The sequence below is a fragment of the Tupaia chinensis genome, unplaced genomic scaffold (assembly GCF_000334495.1).
Source record: "Tupaia chinensis unplaced genomic scaffold, TupChi_1.0 Scaffold144255_1, whole genome shotgun sequence".
NCBI lineage: Eukaryota > Metazoa > Chordata > Mammalia > Scandentia > Tupaiidae > Tupaia > Tupaia belangeri.
The window spans coordinates 1,281,498-1,306,777 of NW_006204113.1; the positions used below are offsets into that span (position 1 = coordinate 1,281,498).

A 25,280-nucleotide genomic window follows, 5' to 3' on the forward strand; every position below is an offset into this window, starting at 1 on the left:
CACGCGCCCTGTAGCAAAAACCTCTCCAAAAAAAAAAAAAAAGATAAAGGGCCAGTATAAATCTGCCTTTATATCAACCTATGCTTTCATAGGCTAGCCCCATAGCTCAACAGGTAAGGGACCCAGATCCCACATGACCAACTGTGGTTCAAAACCCAGCCCCAGCAGCTTGAAAACAAGCCAGGTGCAGGTGTGTGTGTGCCCAAAATCCTGACAGGAAGAAAAAACGGAGGAAAAAGGACTGCAGCGTGACCACACACCACTGAGCAGTACTTTCTCTCCTTCTCCCTCCTTCTCTCACACCCTCTGGCAATAAAAATAAATAAATAAATCAACCTCCACTTTCAGACTGTGGAAAGGCTGCCTCCCCAATGCCCTTCCTGCCTGCCATGGAATACGAGCTTGTCAGAAAAGCTGACTCGATGAAATTCTGTTCGAGTATTTTCCTCTCCAACAACTACAGCCTTCTATCTAAACACTGCTCATTCTTTGGTTAATGACTTAGATACATCAAAGTTTCCATTTACACTTGCTCAAAACAATCCACGTGGGGCCAGCAGGTGGCATGGTGGCTAAGGTACTAGACTCCCACACAGCAGACCGCGGTTCGAGTCTTGGACCTGGAGGCTTGAAAACGATACTGGGCACATGTGCGTCTGTGCCCAAAATCCTGAGGAAATAGAGGAGAAGGGATTACAGCATGGCCATGCCCCCGGGGGTGATTTCTCATTTTCCCTCTCACTGTCTCTCGGTTTCTCTCCTACAGGCATATGTGCTCTATGGCAAAAGCCTTAAAAAACAAAACAAACAAACAAAAAAACACCTCTGTGGGTAAGAAAGAAAAAGGAAAAAGAAATTACCCACCATTTCCTTTCACATCAACAGCCCAAATAAAACTCAGTTAAATGGCTGGCCCTGTCTAAAGGTGATAAAAAGTCAGCTAAAAAGAAACATGACTAGGGGCCAGTAGGTGGCATGGTGGTTGGGGGCACTAGACTCCCACATGGCCGACTTGGTTCGAGTCCTGGATCTGGCAGTTTGCTTCCTCACTTTGACTCTCTCTCTCGCTCTCTCGCTCTCCTGGTCTCTCACTCTGTCCCTCTCTGGTCAGATTAAAAATAAATTCATAAATAAAGTTGAATGAAGTATTAAAAAAAAAAAAAAGAAAGAAACATGACGATCAATACCCTGCTAGATTTTATTACTACTACTAGTACTGTTGTTGTTGGTAGTAGTAGTGTTAGCCTAAATCCACACAGAGCACCTTGCTGCTTCAGGAGAAAGTTAACTTATATTAATTGATATTCTACATATTTTTTTCTTTAAAAAATCGTGCACACTGAGAGACGGAGCACGAGATGGACTCAATGCAGCAATCCTCCATCCTCCACTGGTTTTCACCATAGGGGAGGTGCCACCACGCCCTATATTCTATGTATTTACTCATCTATTTATTCAAGTATTTCCTAAGTCCCTATCAAAAGCCAAGTATTGGGGCCAGCAGGTGGTATAGTGGTTAAGGTGCTGGACTGCCACATGGCCTATTACAGTTTGAGTCCCAGACCCAGCCTCTTGAAACTCACACTAGGTGCGTGTGCATACATGCCCAAAATCTCGAGAGGACAATAAAGGAGAAGGGACTGTGGTGAAGCCATCCCCACTGGGGGGGTGATTTCTCACTTTCTTTCTCTGTGTCTCCAGTGAGTGTACACACCCTATAACAAAAAAACTCTTTTAAATAAATAAATAAAATTCATGTAGTCTACTGGGGATAAAACAATGATTAAAACACAGGCACCGGGACCAGCAGTTAACGTAATGGTTATGTTGCTGGACTCCCATGTAGTCGACCGCAGTTTGAGTCCCAGACCTGGCAGCTTAAACTCACGCCAGGCACGTATGCGTGCGTGCCGAAGATCCCGAGAGGAGAAGGGATTGCAGCGTGGCCATCCTCCCTGGGGGGTGATTTCTTGCTTTCTGTCTCTCTGTTTCTCTCTGTCTTTCTGGCAAGTGCATGTGCCAAAAACAAACAAACAAACAACAACAAACACACACACAGGCACCAAAGGGTCAGCAGATGGCATAGCAGTTAAGGCACTGGACTCCCTCATAGCCGACCATGGTTAAAGTCCCAGACCTAGCAGCTTGCTTTCTCACTTTCTCTCTTTCTCACTTCCTCTGTGTCTCTCTGGTGAGTGTATGTGCCCTATAGCAAATTTTAAAATAACAATTAAAAATAATAATAATAAATAAAATTGAATATTCTTTTAAAAAGATAGTTAATAGGGGACCAGCAGTTGGCATAATGGCTACGTTGCTGGACTCCCATGTAGTCGACTGCAGTTTGAGTCCTGAACTCAGTGGCTTAAACTCACACCAGGCATGTGTACATGCATGTCCAGGATCACGAGAGAATGGAAGAGAAGGGATTGCAGTGTGGCCATCCCCCCGGGGGCTGATTTCTCGCTTTCTATCTCTCTCTTTCTGGCGAGTGCACGCATCCTTATAGCAAAAACCTCTCAAAAAAAAGAGTTAATAGAAATAATGATATTTAAACAAATCAATGTACAAACATAGCAAAACACAGTGATGTGCTAAAACGGAGGCCCAAAGCGCTATCAGAACACACAGTGAACGAGATGGTCTACAGCCTCAAGAAGTTCCGAGACAGTGAAACTAAAGTTCCCAGTAACAAGACAATATGACCTGAAAACAAAGAAAAATATATTTAACTCTCAGATGTCTAATGAGAACAGAATTAATTGGAAAGCTATGGAATGTAAAATTAAGACAAGAGTTTTTCCCATAGGATCACAGATGGGTTCCAGAGGGTCCAGGAACTTCCTGAAATTATATGACAAAATATGAATGTGTAAACGGATATTTTTCTATACACAAAGACTACAGCTTTTTTTTTTTTTTAAGAGATTTCTGCCATAGGGCATGTGCACGCATCAGAGAGACAGAGAAACAGAAAGTAAGAAATCACTCCCCAAGGGGGATGGCCATGCCACAATCCCTTCTCCTCCATACTTGTCTTGGGATTTGGGTCCCACACGTACATACACCCAGCATGAGTTTAAGCCACTGGGTTCAGGACTCGAACCACGTGAAAGTCCAGTGACATAACCATTATACAATCTGCTGGTCGCCAAGACTACAATTTCCAACCTATTCTCAAAGGTAAAGAACTAGAATCCTGGGACCAGCAGATGGCGTAATAGTTGTTGCTAGCCTCCCATGCAGTCCAGAAAGGTTTGCTGTTTGCGTCCTGGACCCAGAAGCTTAAAACTCATGGTGGGCACGTGCATGCCTAGAATTCAGGGAAGAGAATGGAGAGGAAGGGATTGCGATGTGGCCACCCCCCTGTGGGGTTATTTCTTGCTTTCTGACTCTCTGGCATGCATACATGTCCTATAGCAAAAACCTCTCTCTTAAAAAAAAAAAAAAAAAAGACTAGGATCTTATCCCAAAACCCAGCTTTCTAAACTGTTTCCAAGGAGTTTTTTTTTTTTTTTTTCTTTTTTTGGAGAGGTTTTTGCTATAGGGTGTGTGTGCTCACCAGACAGACAAAGAGACAGAAAGCGAGAAGTCACCCCCCCAGGGGGATGGCCACACCGCAATCCCTTCTCCTCCATTCTCTTCTCGGGATCTTGGGCACGCACGCACACGCGCCCAGCGTGAGTTTAAGCCACCGGATCCGGGACTCGAACTGCAGTCGACTACGTGGGAGTCCAGCGATATAGCCACTATGCTAACTGCTGGTCCCTCCAAGGAGAGTTTTAAGATCTAACCTTTAACTCAAGACAGATAATCTGGATAGAGGGGAGCTTTCAAACTTTCTGTAACTTGGTGAAAAATAGTGTTTGCTAAAAAAGAGGGCAATGCAGAGAAGTAGGACTTCTTCCTTTCCATTTTCTAGTTGAAGTCAGCTTAAATATATTTCCCCACACCCTCAGATACCATGGAGACAGGCACCACGTAAATAGACAGGGATCAATGGCAGCAGGGAGTAGGTCAGGGCTTGGATCTGTACAGAGAAGCAGGAAAAGCACAGGGGGCAAGGCTGAACACCAACTAACACAGCTGGCTCCTCTCTGTCCACAGATCACGCCTGGGAATTCATTATGGAAATTTCAGAGCCCCTGGGCCACCTCCCCAGTAACAAAGAACTACCATCGAACAGCACAGGAATAAAAATCAGCACTCAGAATACAGTGATACTAAACGCCCACATTCCAAACAACAGAAGGCATCTGGCCCCTGGCTGACTGCTTCCTAGATACCCAAAGCCTTTGGCAGGTCCAATCCAACAACACATGACTTTCCAGTCTTATTTATAAATAAAAGTCAATGCTAATTTATAGCACATGTATGGACAAGCATATATACACAGAAGCATATTTGCCATGGTGAGTTTCATAAACCTCCCTCAAATCCTGAAGTTAAAAGGCAAAGAAAGAGTGAAAACATGGGCATTCCAACATTTGAGGGGTAGTGGCAGCCAAGGAGTGGGTGGCTTCACCATAGCCACACTTGTATTCACTGAATGCAATATTATACATTATTATGGGCTCTGGCTGCATGGCATGGAGCGTTGTATTTTTCAGCTTTCTTTAACACCTGCTGCTCTGCATCTCACTGTACACTCCATATATGAACACATACAGCCAGTGTTCCAGGAGGGCTCACCCAGTCTTTATAGGAAAAGGAGCTACCCTCCCTAGGCAGAAAGCTCTAGTACAAATATCTACGCGTTAGGAACAAGCATCATACAAGCCTCACTAATGACTCTCATGTGTACCTCCCCTGAACCCATCAAAGGCTCTAGAATACCAACCAACAGCCCTCAGATAGCACATAATTATAAACAGACAAAGTTCTCAAAAGCATAAAGTCAAACGACCAACAGAGGATAAAGAATGGTCCCCTTCGCAATTTCCTACCAAGAATGACAATATGCTAAAAGAAAAAGTACATATAAATGACTTCAAAAAAAATTGCTACAGGGCACGTGTACTTAACAGAAAGACAGAAAGGAGAAAGCAGCCCCAAATGAGGTGTGGTCATACCATAACCCCTTCTCCTCACCACCCTGACAGGATTTGGGTCACTCATGAGCAGGTGCCAGGTATGTTTCTCAGGCTTCAGGGGTTGGGATTCAAACCACATAGTCAGTCATGCATATCCAGTTCCCTTAACCACCAGGCAATGGGTCTAACCCTAGAAGACATTTTAAAATCTATTAAAGAGAGGGACCAACAGATGGCACAATGGTTAAGGTGCTGGACTCCCACATGGTTGATCGTGGTTTGAGTCCCAGACTCAGCAGCTTAAAACTCACGCCAGGTGCATGTGCATGCATGCCCCAAATCCTGAGAGAATGGAGAAGGGATGGCAGCATGGTCATCCCCTCTTGGGGGCGTGGTAATTTTTTTTTTTTGAGAGGTTTTTGCTACAGGGCGCATGCACTCACCAGAGAGACAGCTAGACAGAAAGCGAGAAATCCCCCCCCAGGGGGATGGCCACGATGCAGTCCCTTCTCCTCCATTCTCCTCTCAGGATCTTGGGCACACACGCACACGCATCTGGCCTGAGTTTAAGCCACTGGGTCCAGGACTTGAACCGCAGTCAACTACATGGGAGTTCAGCTACATAGCCATTACGCTAACTGCTGGTCCCTCAGGGGTGATTTCTCACTTTCTGCCTCTTTGTTTCTCTCATTCCAGCAAGCCGGCATGCCCTACAGCAAAAATATTGGAAAAAAAAAAATCTCTTAAAAAGATAATTGTCAGGCCAGTCCCCGTAGCACAGCAGTTAAGGGAGCTGTATCTCACATGGCCGACTGTAGTTGGAGTCCTGGCCTGCTGGTACCTTGAAAAACATGCTGGGCGCATGTGCATGTGTGCTCAGAATCCTGACAGAAAGGGGGAATGGAGAGAAAAGGACTGCACGTGACCATGCACCACTGGAGGCTGTGTTCTCTGCCTCTCTGCCTCCCTCCCTCCCTCCCTCTTTCTCTCTCTCTCTCTCTCTCTCTCTCTGCCAAGTGTACATGCACATTAGCCAGGGGGGAAAAAAAGGTAATTATCTGTTAAGCAAAAGTGATGGCAATGTATTCTGGGGTTGGTGACATATGACAACAATAGCACAAAGGACAAGAAAGACAGTTCAAGATGACAGTGGGTTGTCTGGAAAGTCATGATGCATTTTTGAGTAGTAAAACAGGAAAGTATGTCATGACTTTCCCGACAACCTGATAAAAGGATCAATTCATCAAGAGGACAGGGAATACAAGATGGGGACAAGAGGGTAATGGGCAGCCTGGGCCTTAGGAGATAGCAAAGGATGAAAATGCAGTGTGGAAAAGACAATGCAACAGGGCAATGAGGAAAAGGACAACAGATAAAGAGAAGGGAGGAAAAGCCAGAGGGGCCAGAGACAGGATGACTAGGACAAAAAGGAAAAAAAAAAAAAAAACCAGAATGAAAAAGACAATAAAGCCAGAAGGGAAGCAAGCAGAAATAACTACCACCACCAACCACCTAGTACTACAACGTGTAACTGCATCTCTGTTACAGACGTAAGCCGTCTGCACTTGCAACAGGTCCTAGTTACACCAACAGCCACAGATTTGCATCATTTTGTGTTTTCTCTTTAATCCTAGGCATTCTGAGCCTAACAATCATATGACTGTCCACAGGCAACAACAATACCTTTATATTTAAAAGAATCACCGGCCCAGTCATGGTGGCACGGGAGGTAGGGTGCCACTGGGTGATGCTGGAGTCATATGGAAAGGTCTGGGTTTTGGATCTTAGTCAACCTGAACACTCTGTGTGCACCCACCACCCTGGCTGGCTGGAGGGCTTCGGTGAGAGAATCGAGGCATGGACACCCTGCCAAACGTGTCTTTCTCGTTCTTTCTCTCTCTCATATGGAAGAAATAAATAAACTTTTTAAAAAAGAACTGGCGTCGCCTAAGAAATTCTACTAAATTTAGCCATTTCAATCTCTTTCGATCTTTCCTTAGCTTTTCTAACATGCCCTCAATCTCAAACTCTCACACAACCACACTCTTCTCTTCTAAAATACAAAATGCCACTACTGCCACTTAGTGCTGTTCTCCGCTCCTGGTTCACTACACTAGGCAGTAACTGCAAAGAACTTGCTAATCCATTAATTAAAGATCGCTATTTCCCATTATGGAGAACTAAATTTAGAAAGTCAAATTGGGTTGGGAGGAAGCCATGTGTCACAACAAGTGAGATGAATTCCATGGAAGGGGGCTGGGTCACTGGCCTGTTTCTTATAAAGCCTCTGACATTAACACACCCTCCTCCATGGAGAACACAGAGAAGGCTCCCCTGGGTGGGGCAACCATTCATCACTGGAGTCATCTGGAGAAGACTTGATTGTACCATCAGGTCACAAAAGCCACAGGACCCATCAGCAGGCAACTGCCTCAGGGAACATGTCCCCACTGCTTTCCTGAAACCTCCAATTTAATCACACAAAAGAAAAGGGTGGCAAGCCAGCATTAATTGTACCCTTAGTGAAGAGCCGCATCCCGCCTGCAGGGGTAGCAGTGACTTTACTGGGCTACCAAATGGATACAAAGACAAAAGTAAACACTGTAATTTGCTGTTTTGTCTCTGGCACAGGGGGAGTGGTACAATCCGCACTGTCTGTAAACAGTAATAATGCCGGATGTAACACAAAGAGCAGGATTCCCCCCACTTCTCCACCCCATCGCCACCCTCTCTCCCTGTGACAGTCCTCCTGAGATTACTCATCCGGAGGAAACACAGCAGCCTGCTCTCTATATTCCGTATGCCGAGACCAAATGGAACGGAGCGAGACTCCAAGTGTGCACTGACTCCTCCTACCCCGCTCTTACCAAAAGGAAGAGTCAATGGAACTCAAGAAAAACTCCAAAGTTTCTACCAGCTGATGAAAAACATAGGGAAGAAAGTATGGAACAGATCTGTGACATGCCCAGGTTTGAATTAGAAAAAGGCTGAAATGCAAAAACAAAACAGTATAAATGAAAATAGAAGCAGTCTAAAAAGAAAACTCGATCTTGAACTCAGGCTTAGGGACTTATAAAAGGTATAGGAAAAGATCATTGAAGATAGAGTTACCTGACCAGAGTTCCCGCCAGGTATAATGCAGGCGTACTCGACACTTCTTCTGGTAGCAAAGCAGTTTATGCACCACCTGAATACAGCGTCTGTAACGGAAAGGAAAACCGGGATAAGCCAAGAACACAGCTCAACTCACCACAGACAGCCCTTCTTCAATGAGCCAGCTTTGCTAAGGCCACTAAAGACACCAGGTACGAATATGCCCATACAAATGAAATAACTTCTACCTCCCACTCCGACGGTCAATCACTCTCTCTCTCTCACACACACACACACACACACACACACACACACACACACACACACACACACACACACACACACACACACACACACACACACACACACACACACACACACACACACACACACACACACTAGCTTATTCTACTCATTCCCCTTATCAATGAGAAAAAGGGGCTGTGCCTGCTGATAGGTAATAATCAATTAGGCACCACCGATATATTTCCCTTAAGGTATCTTCCCAGAGAAGAAGGATAAAACAGTGGACCAGAATTAGACAAAAGTCCCCTGTTATCCAAGAGATTTGTTTAAAGACCTCCCCATGGATGCCTGAAACTGTGGCTAGTACCAAACCCTGTACCTACTATGTGTTTTTAATCTGGTAACTGAGACTGCTCCTAAATGACTAATAGGCAGTTAGCAAATACAACCTGAGGGACCAGCAGATGGTATAATGGTTATGTCATTGGACTCCCACATGGCCGAACACGGTTTGAGTTCTAGACCCAGAGGCTTGAAACTCACATGGGGCGCATGTGTGTGTGTGCCCAATATCCCAAGAGGAGAATGGAGAAGAAGGGATTGTGGTATGGCCATCCCCCTTTTGGGGGTGATTTCTTGCTTTCTGACTCTCTTTGTGTCTCTGGCTAGTGCATGTACCCTATAGCAAAAATCTCTCCAAAAAATAAAAATAAATAAAAATACAGCCTGAATATGCTGGACAAAGGGATGACTCATGCCCTGGAGATGACAGAGCAGGAAGGCATGAGTTTCCTTTGTACAAATAAGAATGGCGCTTGATTTAAGACTTCTGAATTATTTCTGGAATTTTACATTGAATATTTGTGGACCACAGTTGACCACAGGTCACTCAAACTGCAGAAAGTAAAAGTCTAAGTAAGAGGGGACTACTATACTCCATTCAAAGTGGCAGACACAGGCCAGCAGATGGCAAAGCAGTTACGTCACTAGAGGACTCCCACATGACCAACTAGAGTTTAATTCCTGGACCCAGATGCTTAAAACTCACACTGGACACAAGTGCGTGCAAGCCCAAGATCCCAGAAGGAGAATGGAGGGGAAGAAACTGTGGCAATGGCCATTCCCAGGGGGGTGGGGGGGTGACCTCTCACTTTCCCTCTCATTGCCCCCCTTGAGCACACATCCCTTAAGACAAAACCTCTTTTTTTTTTAAACAAAAAAAAAAGGGACCAGCAGGTGGTGGTTAACGCACTGGACACTCCCACATGGTCAACCATGGTTGGACCTGGTGCCTTGCTGTCTCACTTTCTCTTTCTCGCACTCTCTGTGTCTCTGATCAAATTAAAATAAATGAATGAATAGGGACCAGTAGTTAGCATAAGGCTATGTCACTGAACTCCCATGTAGCCGACCGCGGTTCGAGTCCCAGACCAGTGGCTTAAACTCATGCCAGGCATGTGTGCGTGTGTGCCCAAGATCCCAAGAGGAGAATGGAGGAGAAGGGATTGTGGCGTGGCCATCCCCCCTGGGGGGTGATTTCTCACTTTCTGTCTCTCTGTCTCTCTCTGTCTGTCTGGTGAGCGCACGTGCCCTATAGCAAAAAAAAAAAAGTCTCGGAAAAAAAAAAAGAAAAAAGGCCACAATTCAAGGGGCCAGCAGGTAGCATGGTAGTTAAGGCGATGGATTCCCACATGGCCAACCTGTTCAAGTCCCAGATGTGACATCTTGAAAAATCACAACAGGTATGTGTGCATGTCCCAAGTCCCCAGAGGAGAATGAAGTAGAAAGGAATGAAGCCTGGCCATCCCTCCTGTGGGAATGCCTTCTTACTTCCCCTCTTTGTCTCTCTCTCTCTCTGGCAACCACACACACTGCCTGGTAAATTTTTAAAAATGGGTATTAAATCAAGTTTCTATTTTTTGCATATAAAATTAACATAGATTTCATGCTGACAAAGGAACAGCATTTATGATACAGGAAAGCTGGAAACAACTGTAGAAAGAATATCCAATGCTGGGAGGAGTTAGGTAAGTCATTATGCTTTTGTTACAGATTCAAATGTCTCCCCAAAAATCATATGCTGAATTATAAACATGCTTTAATTCCTGTAACTGGTGTCTTTGTCTTTTCTACAACAGAGGGGTTCGTCCTGCTTTCTTCTTTCCCCTTCTCCTAAGAAGTCAAGAATTTAATCTTGGTATTGAAGGGCCTATCATTTCTCTCCCCTTTTTTTGGCCATAGGACACATATGCTTGCCAGAGTGAGAAACGAAAAGTGAGAAATCACCCCCCGCAATCCTTTCTCCTTCTCTAGGGATTTTGGTCATGCATATACATGCACCCAGCAGGATTTTCAAGCTGCCAGGTCTGGGACTCAAACTGTGGTGGGCCATGTAGGAGTCCAGCACCTTAACCAGCACACCACCGGCTGACCTGGTACTATCATTTCTTAAATCAAGCTAATGTTCCTTTTGCTTCTGTCAAAGTAGGAAAAAGTCCAAATAAAAACTAAAACCTTTGCTGTGTTAGTATGCAGAGAAACTGGAATCCTCAACTATTGTTGGTGGAAATGTAAAACAGTGGAGCCACTTTGGAAAAGAGTGTAGAAGTTTTTCAGAATGTCATCACATAACTCAATAAATCCACTACCAGGCATATACACAAGGAAAACAAAAACAGGGCCAGCTAGAGGCATGGTGGTTAAGATGTTGGATCACATGAATGCTTGGTTCAAGACCCAGACCTGGCAACTTGAAAAACACACAGGATGCATGTACATGCATGCCCAAAATCCTGAGAGGAGAATGGAGGAGAGACTGCAGTGTGGCCATTCCCAGCAGGAGGTGTTTTCTCCCTTTCACTCTCTGTCTCTCCAGCAAGTGCACACACCCTATAGCAAATTAAAAAGTAAAATAAAATAGAAAAACAAAAACATACATCCACATGTATGGAATGATTTTTGAAGACTCGAGGCTTCAAAGGTATCCCTATTAATTACAATAGCCAAAAAGTATAAACAATCCAAACATCTATCAACTGATGAGTGCAAAAATAAAATGATGTGGTATATCCCTACAATGAAATATTAACCAGCCATAAAAAGGAATGAAGTACTGATACATGTTACAACATGGATAATCCTTGAAAACATGCCAGCAAAGTCAGTCACCAAAAGTCACATATTATATTACCTCTTATATGCAATGTCCAGAACAGGCAAACAGAGACAGACAGAAAATAGATGGGTGGCTGCCTTGGCCTGATGAGGGAGGGGACAGAGGGACAGACGGAGCAAGTACAATGCGTACAGGATTTCTTTCCTTTTTTTTTTTTTCCCTTTTTTTAAATTTGCTAAAAGGCTTGAGAGAGAGAGAGTTTTCCTCCATTCCTCTCCTCCATTCTCCTCTCCTGATTTTGGGCACACAAATACATGTACTTGGAGTGTTTTTCACACCACTGGATCCAGGACTCAAACTGCACAAGTGGCCATATGGGATTCAGCCACCTTAACACCATACAACTAGATGGCCCAAGTACAGGACTTTTTTACTGGGGGTGGGGGGTGATAAGGAGGCCAAAAATTAAATTGCAGTGATGGCTGCATAGTCCTGTGTATATACAAAAAATAATGAACTGTATACTTTAAATGGATAAATTGCACTACATCTGAATTCCATCCAATAAAGCTGCTTTTAAAAAAAAAAAAAAATTGTGGCTTAGGTTTTCCAAACTGTCAAGAAATGCAATTTACAATTCTCACAGTAATGTTAATGTAATGCATTCTATAGCTAGGTATGCTTGGACTTCTGATTACACTGTTAAGTGTCCACTTCGCTACTCAAGTCAGTCTCGTGTGGATAATTTGATGCTCTTCATTTGGATGCATTGGCTTTTACATTTCCTATTTTTACTAAATTCACAGATTCAGTGTTAAGCCTTTGAAATCACTAGTGTTTAGAGGTGTCTAAACTGCCAAAAATGCAAGGTCTTCACTAACTCCAGGTTCTTAGTCTAACTTTTCATATCCTTGCTTCCCTGTAAGTACTTAAATTAGGATAGCCAAGGGAGGGCCTGATCAGCGAGACCCAAGGCTTCCAGGGTATCCCTCTGGAGCACCAGGCTCAGCAAACTAAAAAGGTTCAGGAGAAATTGTCAGACCTATACTTTTTTCCTCATTCATTCAACAGTACCGACTGTGTATTAACTAAACGCTAACACTTACATCTTATTATAACTAAGCTACCAAAACTAGAAAACTAGACCTAGGTACCCTGTTAGTTTCAGGCAAATGAAAGAGGCTTTTCCTCTTAAAACTGCTCTGACATGAAGTGTAAGGCAGAGGAGGAAAAACAGGAAGGGAGTAAAAAGACTGCACCAGGTAGGCCTTCTCCACCTTGACTGATGCAACCTGTCTAACAGGCCCGACTGCGATGCGGCTGAATGGCAGCTCTGCATAGAGGGCACTTCCAGAGGTGAAGCTGACAGTCTCTCAAATTCTGTGGCTTTGACGAGACAAACAGTATCCTGCCATCGTACTAACTTCAGCAAATGCCATGTTAATCTGCGGGGTACTGACAACTTGATAGTTCACAGAATCAAGCTAATACAGGAGTAGCTTGTTTCTTCAGCCTCTCAGCAGAGGGGAAAGGACACAGCTAGCCTCCCTCTGTGGAGTGAGAGCCAAAGACACCAGCTGGAGAAGTGAAAGTGCTCAAGGACGCACCAAAGACACAAATGACTTGAACTACATTTGTAAATTAAAACCCTAGTCTACTTCCCCCATTATTCAGATCTCCCTCGGTCCTCAATGACGGGTGACAATGCCAGCCCACCAACAATGAGCCAGAGTGGAGCAGCAGTGAGGTGCTACCCACACCCCAGCCCCTGCTGCCACCACGCTCTGGCTCACGCAGAAGTGACCCCCACCCATCCCAACACTGCTCCTAGAACGTTCCTGTATCTACAGTCCTGTTCCTGTATCATCCACAATCACCTAGAGATGACAACCTTAGCCTTAGGGTTTCAATAGCTTTATGCTATTTACAAAGCAAAATGAAAATTTAAAAACTGTTATGGCCTTAAAAATATATATTGAGGGACCAGCAGGTGGTGTGATGGTTAAGGCACTGGACACTCCCACATGGTCAACCATGGTTCAAGTCCTGGACCTGGTGGCTTGCTTTCTCACTTTCCCTCTTTCTCTCTCTCTCTGGACAAATTAAAAATAAATGACTGAATAAATAAAATAAAATAAATAATTTATATATAAATTTTTTAAAGGAATGACTCCAAATCTACTGCTTCTTAGGGGGATTTCTTTTATGTGTATGGTGGTTTTCTATTTCAACACAAAATGGTTCCACTTTCTCTTAAAATCTTCTTGTAGGGCCCACCGAAGTCTGAACCTTTCTCTTGGTGGCTACCCACAAGTTTGGGAACAGCACACTTAAGGAAAGTCCAAGTGTTCCACGTAAGAGTACCAGAGTTTGCTGTCTCCAGAGACCATTTCCCTCATTCTCAGTCCCACAGCAGCAGGGGTAGCAACAAGGAAGGACAGCAGGAGTGGAAATTAATTGGTTGGGTTTTCTTACCACTTACTGCTCCAGGCAAGACCCCCCTCCCTCCCTCCCTCCCTCTCTCTCTCTTTGTATAAGCACCTTCCCCCATCATTACTTTACCTACAGCATTCATGTGTGACATGAAATTGTTTCATTTCTGACCCAGATTCTGACTTGGAGTATTAAATCTTCCCATACTCTACATTTCCCCATATTTCACCAGGAGGATTATAAACTTATCTGAAATGGTAGAAATTCATTTTGCTTTCAGTTCCTCATCCTGCTGTACTCTGCTGAAAAGCAGTACATAATGAGAAGTGAGAGCAGCCTGGCCTGATGCCCAGCTAGGAGCAGATAAGTTCACCTAAAAAGGACTTGATGCTCCAAATAGCAGACACTGGAAAGAGAGTTGGAAATGAGGGACAGAGGTTCTGGAAACATGCCTATGGGCAATAATGAGGAAGGCAAACTCAGCCTAAGGGTGGGACCTCTGCCCTGCCTTTGTCAACTTGATGCCTCATTATCTTCTCCATCTTCCCTAACCTCAGTCCACTCAACTAGAAGGCACTGTGGAAAAAGCACTTAAGATAGCAAAGTAACGCAAAAATTCTTTTGAGGGCCAAGTTAGGCACTGAGGGGAGAAGGGGTTAGAACACTTAGTGTAGAGCATGTTCACTGGCAGGGAAGGTCAGGGTTTGGGTGGCCAGAGATCCCTGTAACTCTACACATTTCTTTAAATTTTGCAATAAGGCGCCTGTGCTTGCCAGAGACAGGAGAGAGAAAAAGAGAGAAAGGGAAAGTGAGAAATCAGTCCCTGGGGGGACAATCACACCACAATCCCTTTCTTCTTTTTTCTTTTGGAGAGGTTTTTGCTATAGGACGCGTGAGCTCGCCAGACAGACAGAGAGACAGGGAGATAGAAAGTGAGAAATCACCACCTAGGGGGATGGCCATACCACAATCCCTTCTCCTCCATTCTCCTCTTGGGATCTTGGGCACGCACACACACGCGCCAGCATGAGTTTAAGCCACCAAGTTCGGAACCAAACCATGGTCGACTACATGGGAGTCCAGCGACATAGCCATTACGCCAACTACTGGTCCCAAAGACAACCACACCACAATCCCTTTCTCCTCTATTCTCTTGGGATTTTGGGCACATACACCACACACATGCACCTGACATATTTTTCAAGCCACTGGGTCCCAGACTCAAATCATGCAGTCAGCCATGTGAGACCCACTGCCTTAACTTGCACAGCACCTTCTGGCCCTGAACATACAATCTTCCATCTTCCCCATCTTCAACTGTTCTCCATGATTCACTTACTCTCGCAGGCAAGCTTATTTTTCTACTCTCCTACCCTTCTTTCCTTTTCCCCTAACTAACAATCTGAAATTACTTTCTCTTTTCCAAACGTACCACACTTTCAAACCTCCAAGCCTCTGAATGTACTATTTGCTGTTCCCTTACCTGGTATATCCTTCCCCGACTCCTCCATGTAGAAAACTCCTCACGTGGGACCAGCAGTTGGCGTAATGGCTATGTTGCTGGACTCCCATGTAGGCAACCACGGTTCGAGTCTCAGACTCAGCGACTTAAACTCACGTTGGGCGCATGTGCGTGCGTGCCCAAGATCCCAAGTGGAGAAGGGATTGTGGTGTGGCCATCCCCCCTGGGGGGGGTGATTTCTTGCTTTCTGACTCTCTGTCTCTCTCTGCCTTTCTGGTGAGCACACACACCCTATAGCAAAAAATCCCTCAAAAAAAAAAAAAAAAGAAAGGCAAAACAAAACTCCTCACATTTCTTCATAACTTTGGTCAAACGTCCCTTTCTCTAATGCCCCAATCAGCGTGGTCACTGTACCCAAATCTTTCCTTTGCCAGAGAAGTGGTTAAGAGCACAGCCTCTGGGGTCAGAGAGACACAGCCTGAACTTTGGTACTTCAGTTTAATACTGAAGTCTTGAGTAGCTGTGGTGCCAGCCTATAAATGGCCCAAAGTGATCGCCATGTCCTGGCACTCACACCCTGTAAGTCTCTCCGCACTTGGCATCAGGGTTGGGCTGTGTGACCAACAGAAATGGCAGGTTACCTGATACGGCTTCCATCTCGGCTCTCCCGCTCTACTTTCTCCCTCAAGCTACTTGCCATGGAGGAAACCAGCTCTCATGTCAAGCAGCCCTATCGGGAGGGCCGTGTGTGAAGAACCAAGGCCTGCCAACAGCCGTTAGTTTGAAAGCAGATTATCAGAGTCTCAGAACCTCAGACGCCCACAGTCTCAGCTAACCCTTCACCGCCTTGTGAGAGACCCTATGCCAAAACTACCCAGCTGAGCTTCTAGATTCCTGAGCCACAGAAACTGTGAGATGACAAATATTTGTTTAATGTCACTAAGGTTTAGGGTAGTTTTTTACATAGCAACACATAACTAACAGGTCTGGAAAAAGATGGAAACAGCCCAGAATTTACAGTAAGAAAGTACAGGTTCAAGTCAGGCCATAGTGCTTCCTAACAAAACAGCACTGGGTAAAGCACTGAATTTCCTGAGTGTCAGTTTCTCTACCTGTAAAATGAGAAAACTAAACTGGGATTACAGTCATCCATACTACAAAGTAAATAGCCTACCATAAAACTAGAATATAAGATAACTGAGCTAGAAATGAAGTCTACTGCAAAAACAAATCCGATCCCTAAAGTACTACAGGTTCAGAGACCCTGTCTAAAATAAGCAGAAAACGCACCTGGGGTCATAAAAAGCAGCTCTTCATGTTTTTTTTTTTCATTGACATAAGCAATCAGACTTACTTTTTTTTTTTTTTTTTTTTTTTTAAGAAACAGGTTTTTTTTTTTTTTTTTTTTTTAAGGAACAGGTCATTCATTTATCTTTATTTATTTTTGTGTATGTGTGTGCATGTATGTTTTTGCCGTAGGGCATGTGCGCTCACAGAGAGAAGAGAGAGAGACGGCCAGCCTGATCATGGGCACGTGCGTGCCTGGCATCTGAGAGGCCTCCAGATGTGAACCCAGAACCTTCCTCTCTGGGTCAGCTTTGAAGAGTATGGCATTCTACTGCTGCGCCACTATCCAGCCCCAGAGCAAAATCTTTCATGCTTCCCTAGATCCCAGGCCTGGCATTGGAATGAGGTACATCAAGTTTGCTATGAATCAAATTGTTCTCTTACCCAAAATATGGAAGTACCAGCTCTGCTGCCAGACTCCATTTAGATGTTTTTAAGGAATAAAGGAAACAGCACACTGGGACACACTACTGTGGCACAGCTGTCCTTGAGTAGTAAAGAGAAGATGAATGCCTAAGTGGCGAAGACAGAATCCTAAAGGCTTAAGCTTTATTAAATTAGAATTTTCAGCTGCCTCTATTTGTACTCATTGTAAAGAACTGTATGGGTGGGGCCAGCAGGTGGCATGATGGTTAAAGGTGCTGGACTCCCATCTGGTTGATCGAGGTTCAAGTCCCAGACCTGGCAATTTTCTTTCTCTTTCTCTCTCTCTCTCTCTCTCTCTCTCTCTCTCTCTCTCTTTCTAGCATGCACATATGTACAGTAAATTTTAAAATAATAAAATTAGGGGCTGGCAGGTGGCGTGGTGGTTAAGGGCACTGAACTCCCACATGGCCAACTGTGGTTCAAGTCCCAGACCTGGCAGCTTGTTTTCTCACTTTCCCTCTCTCCCTCCCTCTCCTTCTCCCCCCTCCACTTTCTCTCTCTCTCACTCTGGTCAAATTAAACTAACTAAATAAATAAATAAAGTTAATAAAATATTTTTAAAAATAAGAATAATAAAATTAAATAAATAATTCTTAAATTTAAAAAAAAAAAAAGAAAAGAAAAGAATTGATGAGTAATCAGATCTCCTCAGGAAGTAAGCCTCTTCTAGCCAGGCCACTGAAGACATCATCTGTCTAGGTAAGAGGGCTCTGGCCAGGCTGCCAGGGCAATGTGGGCTCAGAATGGACCAGAAACACTACCTCTCTGACCTCTTCCTACCTTCCAATAACCACTGACTACTCTGACACTAAAGCCCAAAGGGAACTAAGTTGTCCCCAGGTACTGAGGGTTTGATCACTGCTTCAAGGCGCTGGCCCTGTTCTCCACGATGTGTGTCTACAGGTGACCGTGAAGACATGTGCAGGATCCACGCTGCATGTCGCACTTTCTCCCCTCCTGGGAAGATGTCTAAATTCGAGCCCACAATGTTCCCTGACACTCCACACACATGTGTTTTTGTGAGTGAAGTACACACTGACCACAAATATTCTACCACTTGATTCTTTACAGACAGACATGCACACACTGAGCGAGTCAAGGTACTTACACATAGAGATCCATAGGAAACTCCTTCATCATGTGTGTTACAATAAACTCTACCATCAAATCTGAAGGGGGAAAGGAAAAAATTTAATTAGAATGAAGTTCATTCCTTGCCTTTGAGTTGGAAAGAAAGCTTCTGAGTACACCTTACACACACGCTGAATGGCATCCACTCACCACATCTATATTTGTGTGCACTTTATTTTATATAAGGCTCTTCTGTAACACTGTTCACCACCTGCCACTTGTAAAGCAACAAGGAAATTAATTCGCTCTCTCACTTCCAGGAGGTTACCTTGACCTGCCAATAAATTCAGGTGCAAGGAAGATTTCACTGTACAGACGTCTCATATCATGGTACTAATGCAAAATGCCAGGGGGAAATCACATTCCGAGAGCAGAGCGATGAGGCAAGCGGAAAAGAAATCACGGATCACACGCATGTGAGCAGAGACTCAGCTCTCAACTCTCGGCCTGCCTCATCTCAACACCACATTCGGTTTCATAGATATTGACTGGAATGGTCCGTGGGGCTTCGGGTCAATAGAGGCTTATTATGTAGCCTTAATTACTGTTTCTAAAATCAAGTAGATTTAGAAACTAGGGCTGAATAGCTAAATGAAATGGGATTAAGACTTCAGTTGATTCCTCTGAGGAAAATGCCGAGTTCTGAACAAAATTACCCAAGATACAGTCCCCTACCTATAGGCTCTGTCACTCCCATCTCAGCTTAATTTACTCAGAGGAAGTGCTGTGTGTCTGAACTTGAACTTCAAGCCTCCTAGCCGGCTGACACATCAATTTGGACCAAGAAAGGAAGGGAAGAATTTGAGAACTTGATCAGGAGTAAGGTATTTTATAAGTTTAAATCATGTATCAAGTTTTGACAGCCATTCATCTCCCTGGGAAGACTTTCTTCTTTGAACAGTACCCTTTTATTGAGCACTTTATTTACTGGGGTTGCTTTACCAAACACAACAATAAATACAATTTCTTAGGATGGGGAAGAAACATAACTAGTAACTTCTTCTCCAAGGAAGAAACACATCAATCAAGATTTATTCCTCATCTCTTCTTCTTTTTTAAGTTTATTTATCTACTTCTTTCATGAGCAAGAGAGACAGAGTAGAAGAGAGACGATACCCCCCAGGGTCCCAGTGTGAAGATCCACCCCCAGCCAGCCCCAGATCATGCCCAAAGTTCTCGGGAAAATCTCCAGAAATGAACCTGGAACCCCGCCATGTGGGTCAGCCTTTATGCGCTCCACCACTCTCTCAGTGGTCAGCCCTACTCCTCATCTTGATCATGAAGACTTATCATTACCTCAGAGAAATGCCTTTTTTTTTTTTTTTTTTGGTATTTCACCTTGGAGCACATGCACTTACCAGAGAGACACACAGAGAGATGGAGAGAAAGTAAGAAATCACCCCTGAGTGGGGACAGCCATGCCACCATCCCTTCTTCTCTAGGAGTTTTTGGGCACACACATATATGTGCCTGGTATGATTTTCAGGCCACCAGGTCCAGGACTCAAACCACAGAGTGGGCCATGCGGAACCGAGAAGCTTTGACCTCCATGTCACCTGCTGGCCTGAAAAATGCCAATTGTAGTGAAACTCACTCACCCAGTACTGCACATACAAGAGGACGGCAAGGAAGGTTCTTGTCTGCCGCCTTCTTCCTGTGTCTCATCGGCTTCAGAGAAGGAGGAGGAGAAGAAAGGAAATTAGGAGACACCCAAACTGACATCAATGGCCCATCGTGGTGTTTCTCAGGAGAATAAAACCACTACTACAGGGATGCTACCTGTTCTTTCCCTTTTTCTAGTGGTGGGGCTGGGGCTGGGGTAGTGTGGGAGGACTGCCCTGGTGCAGGCAGGGAGGACATGTGGACGTGCAGGCCTGGGACAAAACACAGTTCGCAGCGAGACAGAAGCCTCAAAGGGTGCTTGAGCACGTTACAATGGGAGAGGCTGTTGCCTTTTCACTTTGACTTTATCCACACAAGTGGCATTACTAACAACAAAAGCAGTACACTGGTATTTTCCTTTGACAATAAAAGTTGAGAAAAAGAAGTGAAAGTGGCAGCTACAGAGGCAGCTACAGTGGCATTTGAAACAAAAGAAAGTTTCAAATCTAAACCTCAGTGTGGACATTTCTAATATACCTCCATGCTTTAAGAAATTTCCTGACCTTCCACCTTCGATTCCCCCACCCCAGACAAATAAATCAAAGCAGTATGTGATGTTAGTGAATGAAAGCTCATACTACATTTCAAAAACAAAATGTAGCGGGGACCTCCTTGTTGGCCTCTGAGCTATCAGCACACTCCAGCGTTACTGCCATGGGTGTATGGTTTGGGAGCTTTCTATCCTCTCTGGAGTAAGAAAAAGCTCATAGAAAAAATCTCAACACAGAACACGGGCACAGGCCTGTTGAACAGCAGTCATGCAAAGCCCTTTGACACAACTCCCCACCCACATTTGTTCTAGTGGGATCAATTTATCCTCCCCTAACACACAGAAAATGTCCTCTAAGAAGAAAAAGTCATACCTACCATTCTATGCAAGTTTACTCGAAAATTCATGTTGTCATCATGCAAAAATGCATTGGCATACTGATCCTAATAAAAACAGAGGGAAAAAGTAAGGAGTAGGGTCTGTACTTAAGTAACTCAGTTTGGGGGCCAGCAGGTGGCATGGTGGTTTAGAGCACTGGACCCCCACGTGACCAACCACGGTTTGAATTCTGGACCTCGCAGCTTGCTTTCTCACCTTCCCTCTCTCTCTTTCTCTCACTCTGTCTCTCTCTGTTCAAATTTAAATAAAGTTAAATTTAAAATAATTTAAAAAAAAAAAAAAAAAAGGAAAGAAAAGAAAAGAAAAAAAAAAAAACACCAGCAGTTGGCATGGTAGTTAGGTGCGCTGGACTCCCACATGGCAGAACACGGTTCAAGTTCTGGGCCTGGCAGCTTACTTTCTCTCTCTCTCTCTCACTCACTCTGTCCCACTCTTGTCAAATGAAAAATAAATAAATTTAAATAAGTCTTAAAAAAAGAAACTCAGTTGTATCCTATCACACTTCCTGCAAATCCTAAGACTTAGAACTGCTTTCAAAGATCAGGTGGAAAGCTAACAGCAGGAGCCTAGAGTCTATATCAAACCCTCCCTAAACATGAGAGCTTACTTGGGTATAATTTCCCAGTGTATCTCTAACTGGTCAAAAATCTTGAAACAAAAACAATAAAAATCAAGACACAGGGACTTGCAGCAAATGCTGAAAGAACTCTGTTTTGCTCTCCTCTCTTCCTTCCCATCTGCCCAAGGAGCCTGCTCTGTGGGTGACAGCTTGAAGGTTTTCATAGGGGCTGCAGGATGCATGTGCAGGCTCCACATGAGGCGCCAGGAACATGAAGGGGCCTGTGCTCTGCTGGGATGCGCTCGGCACAGCAGGAGACTGCTAACACAGGCAGCGTGGCAGCGGGCAAGCCCGTTTACCCCTGGCTTCGCTGAAGACTGATGGGAAATCAAAAACCTCTCACCACAGATTGGTAATAAACCTCCCTTGGCCCCTTCCCAACACCCTTCTGAAGATCTGACATGTGTGAGATTCCAATTATTAGGACTGTTACAATTCATGAAAAAAAATTCTTTTAAAGAATTTTTTTGGAAAAAAAAATTTTTGAGGGAGTTTTTTTTTTTTTTTGAGAGGTTTCTTTTTTTTTCTTTGCTATAGGGCATGTGCACTTGCCAGGAAGACAGAGAGAGACAGAGAGATAGAAAGTGAGAAATCACCCCCCCCCGGGGGGGGGATGGCCATGCCGCAATCCCTTCTCCTCCATTTTCCTCTCGGAAATTTGGGCACACACACACCCACACCTGGCATCAGTTTCAAGCTTCGAATCTGAGACTTGAAGCACAGTCGACTACATGGGAGTCCAGCACCTTAACCACTATGCCACCTGCTGGCCCCAGATTTTCTTAGAAAGATTCTGAAAAGCAATTACACCAGGCCTACTGATAATAAGCAGTTCTATAACCAGCTATCCCTCACCTTGCAAAAAGGAAGTCATCTTTCCACAGAGATCACAAAAAGAGAAAGACGGTCAGAGATCTCTGCCCCAAGTGGGCCACTTTCACTATTTTTCTTAAGAGAGAACAGAGTAGAGTAAGGAATACTGCAGGGGGAGGCTGAAGCTATAAATTTATCATAGCTCTAAAGTGGCTCAAGCTCTGCCTTATTTATGGGTTACCAAGACTGTTGAGTTTGGGCCGTTACTCCAACCCAGAGTGCCTTCCTACACAGCTGGCGTTCCTTTCCCCCTCAGCTTTCTTTACCAAGCTGCAATCAGCCCAACTTTACTGTTCCCAGTTGCCCTCTTTTGGTTCTTCTCTCCATTCCTCTACCCACAGGAAGCCTAAGGTCCTTTTTTATTGTGCTAAACGAAAAAACACCATCAGGAGCAGCATCAAAGGGGCAGGCTTTTTTTTTTCTTTTATAAACAAGAGGCAGGGCCTTGCTGTGTTGCCCAGACTGGTCTTAAACTCATGACTCTCCTGCCTTAGCCTCTCAGATACAGATGGATGCCACTGCACCCAGCTGATGCAGGAGGTTTTTGGTTTTTTTGGGTTTTTTTTGGTTTTTTTTTTTTAATCAAATGATGTATGTCTCTCATTTAAAACACTTACAAGAGCTGTCATTTACCAGTTCTCAATTACACCAATTCTTTATTCTTTCTTTTTTTTTTTTTTAAATAAGAGTAGGCGCACAATGGAGAGGGAGGGGAAAAGGGAGAGAGTGAGAGAGACAGGTATTTCTGACAGGGTCTCACCACATGACAAACAGGCCCCTGTCCCAAGCCTCCCCTTAGCTAGGACCACAGGTGCACGCCACCATGCTCAACCTGCTCTAAGTTGGCCTAGGAAATGAAGCTGAGCCTCGCTGCAGCCCTAGCCACCATGGACTGTGCTTCCCCACTTGCACCGCCACATCACAATTCATTGTAACTCCTCCAGTGGATGCTGATTGAGCCTCGACTCTGTAAGAGTCGCTGAGAAGACAGTGGTGAAAAAACCAAGTAGTTGCTATCAGAGCTGCTATCTACTGAGAGGAGACAGAAAATATAAGGGGAAGCTTTTCTCTTCCAAGCTGAGGTCCCTCAAGGCCAGAAACAAGCACTATTGGAGGGAGGGGGTAGGAAAAGACAGCACTGTGTACAAGATTAACTAATACCAGAAGGTTAGTGATACCTACCTCTGCAATACAAGTAAGGATAATCAAACAAAGTTTGCCACTGTGAAGTCTGTGTTCATCTATAAAGGAAAACAAAAACAAAAACAAACTTCTCTGTAAATCATCCAGACTCTGTTTTTCTATAGAGAGTAAGAACGTTTATCATAAAAAAGAATGCTCACACTTTCTCCCCCCAAAAATTTGCGAATGAAAATAAATGGGTCTTGAGGGCCCACAGGTGGCATGGCAGTTAAGGTGCTGGACTCCCACATGGCTGACCACGGTTCGAGTTCCAGACCTGGCAGCTTGTTTCCTCACTTTCTTCTCTCTCTCGCTCACTCTTGTTCTGTCCCTCTGTAGTCAAATTTAAATAAATAAATAAATAAATGAATGAATGAATAAATAAATAAATAAATAAAAGTAAAAATCATTCAAAAAATTTTTTTAAAAAAAGAAAGAAAATCAATGGGTGCAATGACTACTGTGTCATCAGAAGAGCCATGAGGCAATTTTGCATAGAAAAACATATAAAAATACGTCATGATTTTTTCCCCAGGACCCAGTACAATAGAATAATTCTTGCTTCCTTCCTAGGCAGAAGGATTCCCCCAGGATATTTACTTTTCTGAAATCACCCAGCGGCCTGTTCAACAGCTAACCCCTTCCTGAGAGACATCTACCTCTTGGAATGGTTCCTGGTATCAGGGCCCAAACCAGGGTCATGTGCCCTCTGCCTCCAAACCGGTCCTTTGCTTCCAAGAAGTCAGGTCTACTCTCTTTCCCGGCCCTCAATCCAGCTATCAGCACACTGTCTACGCCTGCCTACCACAACTCGAGAAAGGTTTCACGACTGATCAAGCAAACCTGAAGATGAAATCAGGAAGAAATGAACTGGAGGCCACTCTCCAGCCCACGCTTCTACTTACCTCGTGCGCCTTATTTCTGACTAGGAAGTCAGACACTCTTTTTTTTTTTTTTATCATTATCATAATCTTCTTTATATTACATTGGATTACATATAACTTTACAGTGTATTACATTGTTTTTTCAAAAGGGAATGCCATGCATGTCCGTCAGTACAGAGACATTAATCTCCCCACTTCAACATTCAATATCTTTTCTATGTTTTCCCCAATCATTATTTTTATTATTCTAATTATTTTTAAAACAGTCAATTGCTATTTCTCATTTTGCTTGTAAAAATACTTTGCCCATCATGAAATACTTCTCAGACCAATCCAGTTGAGAATACTATACATGTCATCATCAACAGGTAATAAGCCCTATCTGTTTCTCACTAACGTCCTGCCTCTCTATTGTTCAGAAGTCAGACACTCTTAAGCAATCTCCTCGCTGCTCAAGTTATTTGCCCAACAAATATTTATTTAGCACCTACTGCGTGGCAAGCACTGTGGCAGGCACCAGTGGTCTAGCACTGAACTAAATGAGCCCCTGGTTTCTCGGAACTCACATTCTACTTGTTAAAGAAGGCAACCTCGACAAAGGGACCTGAAGCGCACATGCAAATGACCAATAGAGCTCCTCCATCAGTGCCGATTACCAGATCATCAAAGCTTACATACTTCCCAGGACTTTGAGGGTGACATGGAGGGAAGAGGGGCATGCCTACATATCAAAAACAGACAAATGGCTCGTGATTTTCAAATTAGCCTTAACAGGACCCACGCTGAAGCCATTCTGGAGAGAAGACCTCTTTTTTAACTTTTTAATTATATATTTAATTTTTTTACTTATCATTATTACTATTATTTAATTTGCTACAGAGGACA

General features: G+C 44.0%; 1 protein-coding gene across 1 annotated transcript in view; it reads right to left on the bottom strand.

Annotated features, from left to right (window-relative positions):
- ARMH3 (armadillo like helical domain containing 3) overlaps positions 1-25,280 on the bottom strand; it is a 270,864-nt gene that overhangs the window by 158,347 nt on the left and 87,237 nt on the right. The window contains exons 16-20 of the mRNA XM_014583337.2: positions 23,512-23,570; positions 20,816-20,881; positions 19,885-19,954; positions 18,264-18,324; positions 8,145-8,233 (exon numbers count right to left, since the gene is read on the bottom strand). Of these exons, the coding sequence (XP_014438823.1) occupies positions 8,145-8,233; positions 18,264-18,324; positions 19,885-19,954; positions 20,816-20,881; positions 23,512-23,570 (345 nt within the window). The remainder of the gene's footprint in view (positions 1-8,144; positions 8,234-18,263; positions 18,325-19,884; positions 19,955-20,815; positions 20,882-23,511; positions 23,571-25,280) is intronic.